The sequence below is a fragment of the Camelus bactrianus genome, chromosome 21, assembly GCF_048773025.1.
Source record: "Camelus bactrianus isolate YW-2024 breed Bactrian camel chromosome 21, ASM4877302v1, whole genome shotgun sequence".
Taxonomy (NCBI): domain Eukaryota; kingdom Metazoa; phylum Chordata; class Mammalia; order Artiodactyla; family Camelidae; genus Camelus; species Camelus bactrianus.
In genome coordinates, this window is record NC_133559.1 from 18,458,093 (window position 1) to 18,478,373 (window position 20,281).

A 20,281-nucleotide genomic window follows, 5' to 3' on the forward strand; every position below is an offset into this window, starting at 1 on the left:
TAGCCTAGCAGCAACTAAAGAAGGTAGAACAGTGTGGTGCTCCCCAAAATACCCACTCTAAGTGAACTATCACTATTTGATCTAACAAAATGCTTGCCGAAAAGCTCCATTCCCAGGGTTTGTCTTTATCTGACCTGACGTAGAGCTTGCTCTTACAAACAGCCTTACACTCAGGGTATTTGTTGAAAACTCCTAGTGGCTGCGTGCAGCAGCCTTGCCAACTGGAGTTAACAAGAGGCTAACCAAAACACTTGAAGAGGAAAAACTGGGAAATGAGATGTTTACAGGTTCTTTGAAAAGCTTTAACATTTTCCTGGTACTCTAGAAGGCCAGGCACATGTGCAAGAACGTGTACATACTAGGGAAAGACCTGAGAAGGACCTAATCTCTCATCTCTGGCCAACTCTGATGCAATGTTCAAGCAGGAATTGGAGGCTAAGGCTTATGAACTACATGCTGGAGCACTGAAGACATGCCCCTCACCAATACACACACACACACACACACACACACACACACACACACACACACACAGCCCCTCAGCAAAGGCTGGGACACTGAGTGCAAGGTATTTAAAGAAATCTCTATTAAATCATTAGCTACCATTAAACTAACTAAGCAAAGGTTTCAGTGACTGTATGGACAAAAAATACAGACCTTACAGAATTAATCGAGGAAACTCACTAAACAAACAATAAAAATAACAAGCCTGGGAGGTAGTGGGTATCTGATTTCCAGAGTTGTCACAATATCATTTCAACAACAACAACAAATATAAGACACACAAAGAAACAGGACCATATACTCCATGCTCAGGAAATACAGCAGTCATTAGAAACTGTCCATGAGGAAGCTCACATGTTTGACTTATGAGACAAAGATTTTAACTCAGTTATTATAAATATGTTTAAAAATAAAGGAAATCATGTCTAAACAATTAAAGTATGAAAAGGTATGAGAATGATGTCTCATCAAAGAGTATCAATAAGGAGATACAGGTTATAAAAAATGAATCAAATAGGGTGAGTGAGTATAGCTCAGTGGTAGAGCACATGCTTAGCATGCACAAGGTCCTGGGTTCAATCCCCAGTACTTCCATTAAAAAAAGAAAAAGGAAAGAAGAGAATTTGTGGAAAACCACATTGACAAACAATCTGAATTAGGTTTGGAAATCCCCCGATATATGTGAGTTGGTAAATATAACTACTATTAAAAAAAAAAAAAGAACCAAACAGAAATTCTGAAGTTGCAGAGTACAATATCTGAAATGAAAAATTCATGAGAAGGTCTTAACAGCAGGTGTCAATTAGAAAAAAAAAATCAACAAATGTAAAGGCAGGTTAAGATTATCCAGTACGAGGAACAGAAAGAAAAAAGAATGAAAAATAGAACTTCAAAGATCTAAGTAACACCAATAAGCTTACTAACATAGGAGTCCTAAAAGGATAGTGGAAGGAGCTAAATAAATATTTAACAAAATTATGGCCAAAACTTCCTAAACTAGGTGCAAAACAGTAATCTGCAAACCCAAGAAGCTCCACAAACTCCAAGCAAGATAAACTCAAAGATATCAACACCTAAACACATCATAGCCAAACCAGCAAAAGCCAAAGGCAAAGAAAATGTTCTAAGTAGCAACAGAAAAGCACCTCAACATGTACATAGGAAACTCAGTAGGTTTCACAGATGATTTCACATCAGAAACCAGACATGAAGCCAGCGGGATGACATATTCAAACTGCTAAAAGAAAAAGCATCAACCAAGAATTCTATATCTAGCAAAACTATCCTTCAAACAGAAGAAAAAAATCAAGTAATTCCTAGGTAAACAAAAACTTCAAGAATTTGTTGCTAGTAAACCTTTCCTGCAAGCAATATTAAAAGGATTCCATTAGGCTGAAATCAAAGAACACTAGAGAGTAACTTAAATCCATACAGTGAAGTAAAAAGCACTGATAAAGTTAACTATATGTATAAATATAAAAGACATTATAAACATATTTTTGATTGTACTATCATCTTCTATCTGATTAAGAAAATGCATACATCAATAATTTTATTACTGTGCTGACAGGCTGATAATGTATACAGATGTAATTTGTGTGACTGTAATAGTACCAAAGAGTGGGGTGGGAATAGAGGTACACTGAAGCAAAGCTTTTGTATACTATTAAAATTAAGTTGGTATTAATTTAAATTAGATTTTAAAAATTTAAGATGGTATCTGTAATCCCAGGGTAATCACTAAGAAAATAATTCAGGGAAACACAGTAAATGAACAACAGAGAAGTAAAATGGTACACCAGAAAATATTTAACATAAAATAAGGCAGTGCTGGAGGAATAGAAGAACAAAAAAGATAAAAAAGACATACAGAAAACAAATATAAAATGTTAAATGACAATCCTACTTTAAGAGCAAATATGTTCATGGTAAATAGAATACTCCAATCAAAAGGCAGATTGTTTGAATGTATAAAAAAAAAACATGATTAAACTATATGCTTTCTACAACAGAAACACTTCAGATTCAAAGACACAAACAGGATGAAAGTAAAAGAATGGAAAAAGATATCACGCAAAAAAAAAAAAAAAAGAAGGCAGATTGAGAGAAACTTTCTAAGTACATAAAAGAAAAAGGATATATAGTTGACTCTTGAACAATGAGGGTTTGAACTGCACAGGTCTGGTTATACTTGAACACAGGTTTTAATTGCCTGGATCCACTTATGTGTGTGTAAGTGGACCTGGGTAGTTCACACCCATGTTGTTCAGGGGTCAATTGAACACAATCTGTGGTTGGTTGCAACTGCTCACGTAGAACCCAACGGTATGGAGGACCAATTATGGGACTTGAGCATCTGCAGATTGTGGTATCCTTGACAAGTCCTAGAACAAATCCCCTGTGTATACCAAGGGATGACTCTCTATATAATACATATATATATTTTAAATTTTATGTACCAACTTTTATAAATATAAAAGAAAAGTCATATTCATATATAAATATATATATACATACATATATGAATACAAACTTCACAGGGTAGGAATTCCAAAAGTCTAATGACATGAGAAAAAAGATCATATTCTTTAGAAATCAGGCAAATGTGACTTAAGGAGATACTGTTCATTACCAACAACACAATGGCAAAAATGTTTAGGTTTTACAATTTTCATATTCCATTGGTATGGAGATCCAATGGCACAACCATTTTGGAGGGCAATTCAACAATATCCCTAAGACATTATGACCTGTATTTCTGTATGACCTTTGTTTCTATGCACATAACCTAAAAAACCCCTTGCTTGTATATAGAAGATATGAACAAAGATGTTCACTTAAGTTCCCTACTGAAAAATGTGGAAACAATGTAATGACCATTAACAGAGGAACAGCTAAAGAATATATATAACTTTATAAAATACAATAATCAAATGTAGTTTAAAATTAACTACATTATATGTATCTATATACATGTACTCTCAAAACATTATCACAAAGAGAAAAAATTACCAAGTAAGAAGTACGATATAGTTAATACAAAAACGCGTAAGATAATACTCTATATTTTAATACAGGAAAAAAATCCTACATATATGTGTAGAAGTATGGAAAACATCTGGAAGAATGTACTTCAAAGTCACAACAGATTATAGAGTAATGGCCAAAGAGGGTTTTATCTATAATATTTTACTTCTTTAAAAAATATATTAATATATGAATTGTATAATTTAAAAAATACTTAAAATGTACAAATATCCTAACTGGAATATTGGTAATATCCTAGGACTCTCTGGACAGATCTCTGGATGTATTTTCCAAACTACAAACTATTGGTGTGCACTATGCAGCCTTCATGAAAGGAGTTTCACCATAGACAAAAAGGTATTCTTTCTCATATAATGGAAATCAGGTAATAATGATATCTTCCATATTCTATTTTTGGCAAAGATACAATCAGAAAATAAACCTTTAAAATAATTCTGTTTTACTGAGAAAAAAGGTTTTAAGAGCATTATATCTCTTTTTTCTTTATTATCAGCACTTCCAATGAAAAAAAGCAAATACCTGACATCAAATTCAATCTAAATGAAATTTAAAAGATTATTATTTTTTGTTGTGCTACTAAAAGAAAACTAATACTGGAACTTCAATTTTATAAAAGCATATACATACATGGTGCAGACATCAAAAGTCTGAAAAGATTTCCTAATGGAAAGAATAAAAACTCTTCCAGGATATAAGGAAGAACTATATAGTACTATTAATACTTTATTTTCCATGTTTAAATTATTTGTGATTTCTTCAGAGAATATTTAAATATTATATCCTCATGTCAAGAAATCTGAGTCAGAAGAAAGGTAATAAAGATCTGGAAAATAAGTGCATTCCTAAGTTTAACATAAATAATTTTAGGCCTTTTTTTGCTCCCTCCTCTTTGGAGATGGCCCGCACTCTGCCTATGGAGTGTGTACCCACTTTTACTTTAACCTGAGCAACCAATTCCCACAACTCTTGCCTTTCTCTTGCCTTATACTCTACGCAGTATGTATCTCTAAATAAACTATCTTTACTCAAAAATAATAATAATAATAATAATAATTTTAGCTTATTCCTTTACTACAATAAATTTAAAAATCATATTTCACAAAAATTTTTGTATTTTAAATATTTAAAGATGTAAGTCACCATTCAGTAGTAGTTCTTCCAGGTTATCAGGATTTCGAGCAAGCTGTAGGATCAAAGCAGAACCCCGAACTTTGTCAGGAATATCTTCATATAATAACTCAATGTATTCATCCATGTCATTAATGTTAGCAACTTCATCAATCTGAAACAAAAGAAGAAGGAAGTACTCCAAAAGAACAATAATGCTCAAAAAAGTCAATGTCAAAGGAATGATATTTTTTGATCAACATACTGCCCTTGATAATAATTTTTAAAGGACCCACAGTATCCATCTTTTTGTAGAGGGGGAACTTAGACCTTTAGGTGACAGGACTCCAATATGAAAACAGTTTTAAATCATTATGATAAAATGGGATGTATACAGACTCTAAAATTGGCCTATCAATATAAAGTATCTCAAATATAATGCAAAATGTATCTACTATAATAAATAATATTTTAAAACATACTGCAATAAGAACATTAAAACATTTCACAACTTATTTATCAAAACAAACTATCTAAAAAACACACCTAATAATTTTTGCCTTTATTAAATACTGATTTTCTAACCTTCTCAGGTAATTTAAGTTCAGCCATTTTTTAAAACTCCACATCCGTGTAATGTGACTATATGAATTATTGATGGTAAAAAGCAATGGCTTACAGTCAGTTCTCTATAAGATAAAAATAGTCTTACCTCCATTCCTTCGAAAGGAGGTGGATCTTTAGGCTTGCTTGACTTTTCTTTTTTTTCTGTAAAAAGATTTTTTTCTTTTAATGAGAAGAACCAAGTTTTTAGGGTTCCTGAATAATTTTTATTTTCAGCAGCTGAGTTTAATTCCAGCTAAGTTGGGGATCCTAAAACTGAGTAGTTTATAAAATAATCTTTTTTTCTAATGTTTAAAAAATGCTCATCTATAATGCTTTTGTTCTTGTTAGGCTAACAAGGAGAGTATAAATGAATAAAATCTACAAATAATCCCCAAGTTATATTTGGTAGGAATTTTAACTTCCTCTTTGGTTAACATTTTGGATATATAAATAGCCAGATTTGCCAACAAGAAGCAAAATAGTCTATTTTAATTTTCTTTATTTTTCTAATTCACATTTAAGATGAGAATAGGAAAATCAATACAGCAATGAAAAACTAATGTATCAGGTAATATAAAATCTAAAAGAAAAATTAACAAAGGAAAAGGAAAAGAGTTAAAAAGCCAAAATAAAAGATAGCTGCTAACTGATTTTTTAAACAAAATTAGAATCATAAATTAAAAGGCAAATTAATATTTGTGTTAATTTAATCCGCACTTATTTCCAAATGAATTAGAGGTATTCAAAGGTTTTGAACAGTTTTGTCATTTGTTATACTGAATTATTTGATTCATAGGAAAATTTCATTTTCTAAAACAAATTATCAAAAATATTTCACTAATCTGATCTCAGCCAAAAACCTAAGCAACTAAAGTACATTAAAATAAGTTCAAATAGTATCAAAATTTTGATTCAATAATTATCAAATGTTCTCCGTATAATAGGAATTAGCCCTGATTGTTCTGAGGACAGTAGCCATTCTAGATAAATCTACCTTTACAACAGCTAGATTTTGCTTCAAACAGATAAATTTATTATGACAGTGGTTTAAATCAAGCAAGATAAAAATCACTTAAGGTAAAGAATCATATAACCAAGTAACTATTATTGTTTTATCTTAATCACTCTTAGGGCAAGGTTTCTGGCTTTGAAATAGTGAGTATCATGTAATAAAGAATGAAAAATGAAATATTTTTAAAAATTAAGTGTGTGTGTATATATATATACACACACACACACACACACACACACTACAGTATAGCATTTCATATATGTTTAATGTCTATACATAGAGGGAAACATATGATTTGAACTAATTTAGCCATGAAATAGTCCTCATGAATATTGACTATGAACATGAAAATTTCTTCATATGCCTCTAATTTCTGGGGAAGGGGTGAGTAGACTGATTTACCCTGAAAATTCAGTGAAAGAGTTTTCATTAGTTTAAAGACATTTTATTATAAATGCCTTTGGAATTTATTAATTTAGCATTAGGAAAGATCAATTTTCACTACATTATACAATCTACAATAAGTACACATACATTTTAAAAGAGTAAAAAGGATTTACCTTTCTCATTTTGAACTTATTTAACTTATTCAAGATATTATCACTCATCATTTAAATACATCATAACAGGAATAGTCTATCATAAAATATTTAATAAAAATTCTTCATAATGTTTTCCTTACAGGACTTATTGTTAGTAATTAACCGGTATACACTGAGTCTCAGCGATGTAGTTGGAAACAAGTTCAAAGTGCTCATTTTTGCTTTTAAATAAACTGACAGCAGCTATTCAATTCATTCAACAAATACATATTGATTATATAATGTGTGTTAGATACTGTATTCAGGGCTAATTAATAAAAGTATATATTAGGCACAAGGCATTTTATTTTCTGTGGATGGAGAGAAGATTGATTAATTTGAAAAAAGCCCAATAAATTTTCTCTTTCATTTATTTCTCCTAAATACAATCAAAATTTAAGTATTTGTAAGTTATTTCAAGGGCACCATATTTTAGAACTCACCGCTAATAAGACAAAGATACATAAACTTAATAAATACTATGGAATGGAATAACTAACAATTGAAAAATCTGAGATAACTTTCCATTTAAATGTTTGTACTTTTATTTTGCTCTGTTTGGGTTTGTATTATTCGAAACATCTTCTATAAATAATCAATTGTTTATATTTTAATGGCTTGATTCTTTTATGTAGGAATTAAAGACAAAAAAATGATAATAATAGAAACATGGAAGAATGAAAAGGTAATTTTCCTAAGAAAGACTCATAAGACTTACACATATGACATATTTTAACATTTAAATACTTAGGTTATCCATTCAAATTATAAATTAAATGTCAATAAGAAATTTAGAAAATATAAATCTAGCCGTTGGAGTAGAGAAAATCAAGCTTTCTGCCCCAAATTCTCCTTTTATTATTCTAAAATCAGTATGACAGACTTTTTTTTACTCTTTATTTCAGCATATGTGTATGCACACATTATACACACAGTATAAAACAGAACCATCAACAGATCATTTTGGAGGCATCTAACATAAAACCTGACATGTAGGAAACTAGTTCACTTACTTATTCACAGCACTGGCAAAAAAACTCGCTATTCAAATATGAAAAGTACAACTACAGTCAAACAACTTTGGTTTTGCATTAAAAAATCAGGAATTCTTTTACTTACCTCTTCCTGACAACGAGTCACGGCGGTTCTGGAGGTAGTACAACAGCTGCTCTACCTCACTGAGCTTTGAGGGATGAATAAGTTTACATTCTTCAACCACCTTCCGTGCCAGGGAAGTTATATCTGTGTTGGCATTGAGACTCTTAAGACGAATGCTGCAGGCATATCAGAATTTTCCAACTCAGGTATTATTAAAGTAAGTGATAACTGAAACAACACTTATTTTAAATAAATAATTGAGAAAACATTTAAATGTACCAGACATTGACCAAAAGCCTATAAAATACAAAAGTATTTATATATAAAATATACAAAATAATATAACAAAATATTAGATATAATCAAGCTTAAAAGTGAAAATGCTTAAAGCTTAAAAAGCAATGACTTTATTTGATCTGGACAAACAAGATAACAAAAGGAATGTAATATCTACATCTGACTCTTCTATGTAGGACAGCGCATTCACAGAGCTTATTTTAAAAGTCTTTCTGATGTCACATATATAAAGTCTTTATTATTAGATGTGAAAATTCATACTACCAGAATTAATCATTTTTTTGACCATACTCACAGTCATTTTATTTTTTCAGTTAGGAACAAGAACAACATTAATATTTTCAGTCTCAGTTGTTCTGGTGGAAATTATATGGAAGACAGAAAAAAAAGTAGGATGCATTTTAAGACCTATATGAGAAATTCTGAGGAACAAATGAATATTGTTACATATGTTAGTACATTAAAAAAAAAAAAAAAAGACAGTTTCTCTCTCCTTTCCAATGTAGTCCAGGACATTTATTGGAAGATCAGTAAGGAAAAGTTGTTCAAAGTCTGGAAACAATCGCCAATTTATATGGACTCATGGCGCCAAGAAAAGCTATAAGGACATAAAATTAGAGCGAAGACTTAAACAAGGGCAAAAGATCTGTTGCAAGCAGATGCACTCATGGAAGGCTTAGATTCAAAAGAGAAACATAAGAAAGTAGCCAGTATATTGAATTACTTCTTTGTGAAGATGGCCAATTTTTGGAGAGACGCCAAAGTAACAGGGACAGAGACTTCAGAAAAATGTCCTGTGCTCAGCATCTGTGAAATCACTATTCAGACACAGATGATCTCTCCTGAAAGAAGTCCAGTAGAGTGATTTCTGTATTCTTCCCAGCTACATATCATCCCCAAATCTGGTTCTCTTGAGATTCTATAAACTATCTAATTGCCTTTAATAAATTCCTTTCATGCTTGAATTTGCTACAGTGGCTTCTGATATCTGCAATAAGAACCCTAGCTATACTCTGTCTCTTTATTTTAATTTTTATTTAATCTATTTGTTTGCTTAAGTTTCTACCTTTTACATCTTTTTAAATTGTTGAATATTTTAGTATAATTTTAGCTCCACATCAGAAAGCAGAGATATAAAGGAAAGGCCATTCACAGAAAAACTCTCAAAAGACCTCTCCATGTTTAATTTTAACAACGAACTGGGAAATCTTGAGTTTTCATAAATCTGACTGAGAAGAGGCACAGTAGAATCTATAGACATACATTAAAAAAAAAATTCTTACTAGTCTTTTTTAGAGCAGTTTAGGTTTACAGGAAAATTGTGCAGAAAGTATAGAGTTCCCATATATGCCCCAGCTACCCTTCCAATAGAGTTTCTTCTATCATCACCATCTTGCAGTAGTGTGGTAACTTTTGTTATAATTGATGAATCAATATTGATATGCTATTACGAACTAAAGTCTACCTTTACATTAGGGTTCATGCTTTGTATCCTATAGCTCTCTGGGCTTTGACAAATGCATAATTTCATGTATCCACCATTAAAGTACCATACGAAATAGTTTTACTGCCCTAAAAATGCCCTGTGCTCCACCTACTTATTCTCCCTTCCCTCATCCTTTGAACCCCAGACAATCTCTAATCTCTTTTTACTTTAGTTCTGCCTTTTCTAGAATGTTACACAGTTGAAATCATACAGTATGTAGCTTTTCCAGTCTGGCTTCTTTCATTTAGCAATATGCATTTAGGTTCCACCACGTCTTTTCATAGCTTGATAGCTGATTATTTTAGTGCTAAATAATACTTGACTATATGGATCCAACAAAGTTTGTTTACCCACTTGCCTACTGAAGGACGTCTTGGTTGCTTCCAATTGTTGACAGTTACAAATAGAGCCGCTATAAACATTCAGGTTTCCATGTGGACCTAAGTTTCCAACTCATTTGGATTAATATCCAGGAGCACAACTGTTGGATCATACAGGAAGCCTACGTTTAGCTTTGTAAAAAACTGCCAAAATGCCTTCCAAAATGGCTGTACTATTTTATATTCCCACCAGCAATGAATGAGTTCCTGTTGCTCTATATCCTCACTAGCTTTTTGTGTTATCAGTGTTTTGAATTTTACCTGTTCTCATATTAGTGTGTAGCAGTATCTCAATTTAATAAAGTGGATTTATTAAGATCTAAAATCTTTTTTAGATTTATTTTATATATTTTATATATATATATATATATATATGCAATATGATTCATCATCTTCCTAAATCCTTCCCTTATTAAAAGAGACAAAGAAAAAACAGGTAGGGCTAGAAATTTTAGAAAATGCCAGCTGTATGTTTACTGATTATTTCCATAATCAAAAAATAGACTCTTCATTAAGAGCCCATGCCTCTTAAGAACATCAAAAATTCACACACACAAAAATGCCTTTATTAATTTTGTACCATAACCATCAGTTTTTCATAACAAGATCATTAGAAAACTGGAATTCTGTTTAAGGCAGGTTTATCCATTCCTTTACCTAATAAGAGAGAATAAAATACATGTCTTCTGATCTAAGCCATAGTACTGACTACCCCAATTTAATGGAAAGTTTCACTTCATACCTATCTCAATCTATATGAGTGTCTCCCTCAAAACTCTCACCTCCAGCTACCGCCATTTACAAATTCTCTAGAGCTATCAAAAAACCATACTCTTTTGGCCTCACAATATGATTCTGCTCCAAATCCTGAATAGCCAGGGTTGAATATCACAAGATTGAGTTACCTAAGTTTTTTCCTTACTGATGTTTAAACCTACTTACTCTGGCCAGTCGATAGTAACTCTTTCCAGGTGGCTGACTCTCTAGTGAATGCATCCCTTGTCTAGAAATCCTGAAGATTTTCAAACAATAACAACATTCTCACTTAATTCTAGCTGAGTAAGACTACTGACTACATTAAGAACTAAAACTAACTTTCTTTCATGAAATGTGGATGTCGGTGGTTCTAAAAGCAAAGATTCCTTCCTAATCTGCTACTTTTCTTTGTAATTCAGATTAACAAAATCTCAAGAGATTTTCACATATTCTCAAAATGCACAAAATTTAGGCAGCAATTGCAAACACACAAATGGAAGAAAGTATGAGAGAACACAGAAAGTTGTGAGCATGTGAATTAAAATCTACAGTATGAGTAAGTGTGTATACATGTGTATTTTTCTTCAATCTAGTGGATTACCCAAGAACTCACTTATTTTTAATGAATTATCTGTGTAATTGTTTCCTTCTAACCTAAATAAGAAGATTAGAGATTTTAACAAGACAGTAGGCAGTTTCTCTTTTCAGAGTGCTATACCCTGAAGTTTCTTAATTGCAGCACTATTAAAATTTTGGGCCAAATAATTTTTTTTGTTTGTAAGTAGCTATCTTGTGCATTGTAGGCTGTTTAGCAGCACCCCAACCTCTATCCACCAGATACCAATAGCACCCTCCACTTATGACAACCAAAAATGTCTCCAGGCATTGCCAAATGTCGCCTGGGGTGGAGGGGAATCATAACCAGTTGAGAATCCTTACTATATATTTAAAACACAGTGCTTTTCAGTGTGCTAAATATATCACATGCACTCTTAGCATCCTGAATATACTTAATACCACCAAAACACACTAAAATTAGTTTCTTTTCAGTTCCCAAATCAAAACTTTATATGTAGGGAAGAATACTAGGTGATCTCAGACCTTCCCTACTTCCAGAAAATGATGGAAGGAAGGTAAGATCATCACAAGCACAAATGCAGACGAATGAAAAAGGCCAGTTCCTAAGGGGCTCCCGAAGGTATTTCAGAGGCAGGAAGGAGAGTTTGTAGAATATTGGGAGATCTAAGCTCAATTCATTAAGTCAGAAAATGCTCGTCCTATTACTAACATCTTCCAGAGGGCTAGATTTTTAAGGGATGAATTAATGGTACATGACCCACTTGTAAATTTTAGAAGTTGTATTTTCTGCAATTTCAGGGAATAAATAACATAGGATTCCCTAAAATACAAATTTCTTAAATCAAGCTGAAAAGTTCCACATAAACGTATCTTTTATAATTGATTTCACAAATTTCTATTCTATTAAATCCATTTACTAAATGGGATAAATAAAAATAGGCATTTTTCATTAGGTCCCAATTTGCTCACATAAACATGATTTTCTCTGGAATATACTCCCTATTTATAGTTTAATACAATCTCTGCTTCACTAAGATAAAGTACCCCTAGAAGAGTGGTATAATCATTTATCACCTACGCAGATCTAAGTAATATCAGATTTCTATAAAGTTTGTATCAGGTTCAATACTTTCAAGTGTGCACAAATGAAGTAAACTCACATTTTTTGGCATTCCTTTCGTTCTCCCAACATGGGATCCCCCATTTCTCCAAGAATGGTAGCTTCCACTTCATAATGAACAATGAGTGCTTTCTCTGATGGATGTACATCAATATTTCCTCCTTTAACTTTCCTATTAATACAAAATGAAAACAGGCATAGCTACATTAGAAACTCATAAAACATTCATGGTTTTTATCTAGTTTATCTAGTTTCTAGTTCCAAAAACATGTGAGCTCGATTAACAAATGCATTTAAATCAGATTTTCTCTTGACTTGGGCTGAGAAATACCAATTTTTCTCCAACTCTGTAAACTCTGTACTATACATATATTCTTGGTCTTGCAAAAAGCACCTTTATGAATAGCTCTGAGAAAAAATACAATTACCCAAAGAATCAAACATAAGAGCAAGTGAATAAAACCACAATTAAGATGGTTTTAGAGAAAACAACCTCAATCAAAAGTCAGCAATCCAAAACCAAAGGCAGTTGCCCCCACATTTACATTTAAAACAAAAATCAACCTGCCCAATAATTAGCCCATTAACTAAATCACAGAATGACATGAAGAAATTATCTAAACTGCAATATTATATCGATTATGCACCATCTTACCTAATTGTATAAACTGAAGCACTAGGACCTAAATCATTCTTTAAATCACACTCAAATTGCATAACAAAATGCATTTACAAGTTATGTTCTATAGTAACATATCTCAAATTACAGTCTCATTAGTAGTTTAAATAGAAAATTTATTAGTAGTTTAAATAGAAGTGAAAACATACAGTATTTGTCTTTCTTTGTCTGACTTATTTCACTAAGCATAATAGCTTCCGGGTTCATCCATGCTGTCGCAATGATGAATTAATCACTACTTGTTCTTGGCCGATTTAGAAGCTGTTAGATGTGTTTGTATTAAAAGAGATTAAGCAATGGAAATAAGCAAGATTTCCTACTGAAAAGAAGAGTAAGGATCTGCAATATGTATTAGGACGGTGATTAAAAGTCAAGTGTAGAGATAGAGTAGGAAATCAAGTATACCTACTCTGCTAGAGTCCAGGAAGGTCAGCAACTACACTGACAGACACACAGAACAAAACTCACAAAGAATAAAAGCAGAAACCAGGTAGGCCAGTAAAAAACAGGCAGTTAGGAAATTAGATACATACACACATTTTAAAGAGAATGGTACAGCTTTTAAAAGTTAAGATAAATGGATATAAATTCAGGCTAGCAGTCAAAAGCTAGAGAAACCACAGGAATCAAAAGTAAGAAGAGTTAAAGAAAAAAAAATGTAATACAGCACTAAAGAAACTATCTTAATTAAAAAGAAAACTAGTTACTTGCTTCCTGATGAGATGGAGAGCAATCCCAGTACTGAACTTTTTATGAAGAAGGAGGTAACTGTATCCAATTGAAGAGAATCATAAGGATGAAATAAAAGTGCAGATCCCGAGAGTAGCCTCATACCAACACTTTCAACGTGGGTCTTCCACATATTAAAGAATGAGGGAAAAGCATAACTGCTATCTTCTGGTCTGGTATCTTGCCTTTCTCCAAAGAAATCAGATAGTGCAAAGAACCTCACCATTCCTTTTTAGTTTTTGTTTGCTTATTTTGTGTATGTGTGTTTTAAAGGAGTAAGTTAATTATTTTTTAAAAATTTCTCTACCACTAAAGCAATTTATTGTAGGAAAAACAGAATACAGAAATTAGCACAGAGAAAAACTGAAAAAAAAATACCTAGAAGAAACCAACTGTCACCATTTTAGCACATACACATCCAGATATTTTTCTACTTGTATATAAATAATACACAACCAGAGAGTGTCAACTCTAGAATTTCTTTAAAGTAGAGGCTTGAGGGTAGCAATCTGATAGAGTTAAAATTACATTTGAATAGCAATTTACATAAGATTGGCACAAGTATTAATTGTTTACATCAACGTGGGGGCTGATGGAGATTCTGGGATGGGTAATCCCCTTCCCTGTTCCCCTTGGCACTGCAACTGAATATATAAAATATATACATTACAAACTAAGTTCATATTATATATATGATGTGTAACATACTTTCAAAAATTACTATATAATGACTAAGAATATTTTGCCGTTAAAACTTCATACATTCACATTCTAGATACTCCATTTGTTGAACACCTTGATTCTTTATTTCTAACTTATGTTGAACAAGACTTACAGGATTCATTTACAAAACATTCAAAACCACTGTAGGATACTTGGTTGATTTACAAAGTAGTTCTTTAAAGGCTCAAAACATTTTGCAATTCAGTTACTCCATATTTATGTATGATACAGATATTTAAAAATTGACAACTATGCTTTCAAATTCTATTTTGGTTGGTAAAATATTCCAGCTTATTTGGAAGCAATTATGAATTGTGTCTACGTGCAACCTGTGACAAGTACATATCTGCTGTTGACAGATATGTAGAGAAAATTGCTTTTACAATAGCAATGTGCCTCATCAAAATCTGTACTTGTATTATCATCACAAAATGAGTAATTTTATCTTAAGTACTGACCTTCCAAACTGAATTTAACATGGCATTCATAGTGATATCAGACATTTAACAATCGAGAGAATGAACTTCCAAATGCTCTACTTGGAATCCATGAATTAGATGAGAAAAAACTTAACCCATTATTGGGATTAACTGATTTACTATTTGTAGCATCTTATGACACTGATATTAAACTGATATCTTTCAACTGTTTGGAAATTTCTTCTGCTAATGGAGCCTTCTCAATAACAGGACTGTTTCACCTCTTTTTTTTTTTCTTTTTAACACGCATAAGAAAACTGGAACCAAAAATGTGCTAAATTGAATTAGAAAGAGTTTTTCTTTTAATCTCAGTATGAAGTCATGCTTCACAGACTCATTTATAAGATACACCTTCTTTACCCACATGTTAATTTTCACCTTCAGGCAGAGTGTTCTTAATTACTAACCTGTAAAGTACATCCTGATGTTTTCAGAATTCTTGTGGTTGATGATACATTATGAACCCTAAAATAGGTAACAACTGCTGACTAGCATTATACTACATATTTATCACTGATTTTCTAGAGAAACAAAATTTAGCCCTTAATGTTTCATTAAACAGGTATTGTTTGAAAAAATTAGTACCATCTACAGCTACCTAGGGAACAGTTTCCTCTGAAATTGAGCAATGCCTACACAATGAGCGAACAGGAAAACCTACGTGGAAGCAAATAAGAAAGGCTGAGAGATAGTCTTGCCATAAACCCCACTTCCGGTGTGGTGACCCACAATCAGGAGAAAACTCACAAACCCGAGTTTCTACCTGAAAAGTAAAAGATCTGAACCCAACATCTAGCATCCCAACTTTTAAGACCTGCACCTGAGAGAAGAGCCCCCAAAACATTCAGCTCTCAAAGCCAACAGGGCCTGCATCCATGAGACCTGTAAGCAAAACACAGAACCAGTTCTTAGAGGTCTTGTGTATGCAGACTCGCCCGCTGTGGAGCCTGCTGCAGGAGCAGCTGACAGGAAAGCGCCCAGACCAACTGTGCTTAAAGGACTGGCCTGAGAGGCAGGCATCTAATTTAACACATGAGCCTACTGAAATACTCAAGATGGAGGCCGGCAGGGACCATCTTCGTGCTCTCCAGCTCCCCTGTGTCTCCCAGAAAACAGTTTGTACCCTCATCTGGTGTCCTGCTTATTGCAGCTGCTGCCCAGGGGACAGATCACCTGATTCTGGCAGCCATTGGGGTTAAACAGAGGAAGAGTTCTTAAATGGCTACTATCCTCAGGACACATTAGAGGCAACAGACTGCGGCAATCAATCTTTCTGTGAAAAGATCTGTTAGCTTATCTTCATATCTGTGAACTTGAGGCAGGCTTCTAAAAAAATACACATCTGAAGGCTGTCTATAATCCTCTCCAGACACCTGAAAGGGCAGATGCTATCTTTGCGCTCTCCCACTGTCACATTTCAGGGCACCAGTATCTTCTAGAGGGGAACTTGTACATTTATATGGTGTCTCAATTTTTGTGGCTGCCACCCAGGGGACACCCCTTGATCGCCTGGGTCTGGTGGCCACTGGGGCTTGTGTTCATGAGTTCAAAGGGACATTAGTGGAAGAAAAAAAAATAAACAGTCCTTAATTGGCTATCATGCTAGGACTCAGGGCAGAAGGAGGAGACAGAAACACCCACCTCCCAGTCTTCACCTGAAAGAAGTATTTTTGCAAACTTTAAAAGCAGTGTATGGCTTCCAATCAGCCTGAATCCAAGTGCTGACTGAGAGCTTCCCCTTTAGGACACTAACAGGTCTGGGCACATCCTCAGCTACTAGTAACTACTAAAAATAAAGTAGGCTTCTTGAACAATCACAGAGGTTTGAAGACAACCAAGATAGAGCCAGAGCATGGCTGAATGAAAAAGTTCATCTCCTAAACAAGGCCACTCCTTCCAGGCTGGGAGAGGTGGCTAGTTTATTTAACAGGTAGAAATCAATTCAAGGAAAATGAAACAGAGGAATGTGTTCCAAGAAAGAACAAGATAAAACCTCAATGAAATGGAGATAAATGATTTACCTGATAAAGAGTTAAAAATAATGGTCATAAAGATGCTTGCCAAGCTCAGGGGAAGAAAGGATGAAAAAAGCTAGAACTTCAACAGTGATAGAAAATATAAAAGTATCTAAAAGAAATCACAGAGCTGAAGAATACAATAATTGAACTTAAAAACACAACAGAGGGGTTTAACAGTAGACTCGATGAAGCAGAGGAAAGGATCAATGAACTCAAAGACAGGGCAATGGCACTCACACAATCAGAGAAGCAAAAATAATAAAAACAGAGTGAAGATAGCTTAAAGGGCTTATGAGCCAACATTAAGCCAACAAACATTTGCAATATAGGGGTCCTAGAAGGAGAAGAGAAGGAAAAAGAGGCAGAAAACTTATCTGAAGAAATAATGGCTGAAAACTCCACTAACCTGAAGAAGGAAATAGATACCCAGAGAGAAAACTCAAATTACTAGAATAGGAAATTAAAGTGGGACATTACTACTATTATATCTGACATTATAGAGATAAAAAGAATACTATGAACTACTATAAGCCAATGAAGGATAACCTATATGAAATGGACAAACTCCTAGAAATACACAAATTATCAAAACTGACTCAAAAGAAAAAGAAATTACAAGTGCACCTATACTGAGTAGAGAGATTGAATCAGTGATCAAAAATTTCCCAACAAAGAAAAGTCCAGGGGCCACACAGTTTCAGTGGTGAATTCTACCAAATATTTAAAGAAAAATTAGCAACAATCCTTCTCAAACTCTTCCAAAAATTAAAAAAGGAGGGAACACCTTCTAATTCATTCTACGAGGCCAGCATTATCCAGATACCAAAGCGAGACAAAAACCTCATAAAAATAGAATATCTTTTATGAATATCCTTTGTGAAGAGATGTAAAAATTCTTAAAATACTAGCAAAAGTATCCAGCAGCATATTAAAGAAGATAATATACCATGACCAAGTAGGGTATATCCTGGGAATACAAGGGAGATTAAACATATGAAACACAATTAATGTAATACAACACATTAATACCATGAAGAAAAAAATGTACATGATTACTTCAATGATGCAGCAAAAGCATTTGATAAAACCCAACACCCTTTCATGATAAAAGCATTCAACAAATTAGGAACAGAAGAAAATTTCCTCAATATGATAAAGGACATATATTAAAATCTACTGCTAATACACTCACTAGTAAAAGAAGGAAAGATCTCCCCTTAAGATTAGGAACAAGAAGAGGATGCCAGCTTTCACCACTGCTATTCAATACAGTACTGGAAGTTCAAGCCAGAGCAATGAGGTATGGAAAAGAAACAGAAGGCATCCAGACTGGAAAGGAAGAAGCAAAACTAAATCTGCAGATGACATGATATCATATGTTGAAAACTACTGGAGCCATCAAATTCAGCAAAGTTGCAGAATATGTAAGTAACACACAGAAAATCAGTTGTATTTCTAATATACTAACAATGAAAATTCCAAAAAGAAAATTAAGAAAACCATTCCATTTACAATCAAAAAGAACAGTAAGGAATAAATTTAAGCAAGGAGGTACAACACTTACACACTGAAATCTATGAAATATTATTGAAAGAAATTAATAAAGACTAAATAAATGGAAAGACATCACATTTTCACACATTGGACAATTAATATTGTTAAGATAGCAATATTCCCTAAAGTGATCTACAGATTCAATACAATCCCTATCAAAATCCCAAAGCCTTTTTTGCAGAAATGGAAAAGCAATCCTAAAATTCACATAGAAACACAAGGGATCATGAATAGCCAAAACAATCTTGAAAAAGAAGAACAAAATTTGAAGACTCACGCTTCCCAATTTTGAAATGTACTACAAAGCTACAGTAATCAAAACAGTGAGATATTAGCATAAAGATAGACATATATGTCAATAGAATAGAATTGAGTCCAGGAACAAACCCCTACATCTACTACAGTCAACTGATTTTCAACAAGGGTGGCAAGACCTCTCATTGGGGGAAAGAACATCTCTTTAACAAATGGTGCTAAAACAACTGGATATCCACATGCAAAAGAATGAAATTGAATCCTTTCTTCATTCCACACAATTAACTCAAAATGGATCAAAGACAAATTTTATAGCTAAACATGTAAAACTCTTAGAAAACAGGGGGGGAGTCTTCATGACCTTGAATTTGGCAATGGTTTCTTAAATAATGCCATCAAAAGCAAATACAACAAAAGAAAAACATAAATTTAAAACTTTTACATATGAAAGGATACCTTGAAGAGAGCAAAAACACACACAGAATGGGACAAAATATTTGCAAATTATTTATTTGCTAAGCATCTAGTATCTGGAACATCTAAAGAAGACAGACAAAGGCCAAGTGGCATATGAAATGTCACTAGTAACTAGGGTAATGTAAATAAAAACTATAATAAGATACCACTTCACATCCATTAAAATGTCTACACTTAAAAAAAAAAACAGAAAACAGTAAGAGTTGGTGAGGATGTAGAAAAATTGGAATTTTCATACACTGCTAGTAGAAATGTAAAATGGTGCATCTAGTGTAGAAAATAGTTTGGTGGTTCCTCAATGAGTAAAACGCAGAATTAGCATTTGACCCAGCAACAACTAGGTATATACTAAACAAGAGAAAACAGGTGTTCGAACAAAAACTAGTACAGGAATGTTCACAGCAGCTTTATTCACAATAGCCAATAGATGGAAACAACCTAAGTGTCCATCAAAGGTGAATGGGCAAACAAGATATGCTATATCCATGGAATGAATTACTCAGCTTATAAAAGGAATGAAGTACTGATGAACGCTATAACATGAAGATTAAAAATATTTTACTGTGTGAACAAAGCTTTACACAAAGGCCATATACTTATTTCACTTATCATCAACTTACAGCATGTATCATAAATACAGTAAGTACTTTTGGTAATATACTATTTAAAGTCTGTATTCCTTGCTACATCATAATCACCACAGAGGCTGGGGAAAGTTTTCATCTAATACTTTTAATCATTTGGCTGAGTGACTTTTACAGGGTAGCATTTCAAATAACCATTGAATGAATGA

General features: G+C 33.1%; 1 protein-coding gene across 2 annotated transcripts in view; it reads right to left on the reverse strand.

Annotated features, from left to right (window-relative positions):
• KIFAP3 (kinesin associated protein 3) overlaps positions 1–20,281 on the reverse strand; it is a 127,996-nt gene that overhangs the window by 104,382 nt on the left and 3,333 nt on the right. For both annotated transcript variants that reach the window (XM_010953853.3, XM_010953851.3), the window contains exons 2-5: positions 12,615–12,746; positions 7,978–8,132; positions 5,372–5,427; positions 4,693–4,834 (exon numbers count right to left, since the gene is read on the reverse strand). In XM_010953853.3, the coding sequence (XP_010952155.1) occupies positions 4,693–4,834; positions 5,372–5,427; positions 7,978–8,132; positions 12,615–12,746 (485 nt within the window). The remainder of the gene's footprint in view (positions 1–4,692; positions 4,835–5,371; positions 5,428–7,977; positions 8,133–12,614; positions 12,747–20,281) is intronic.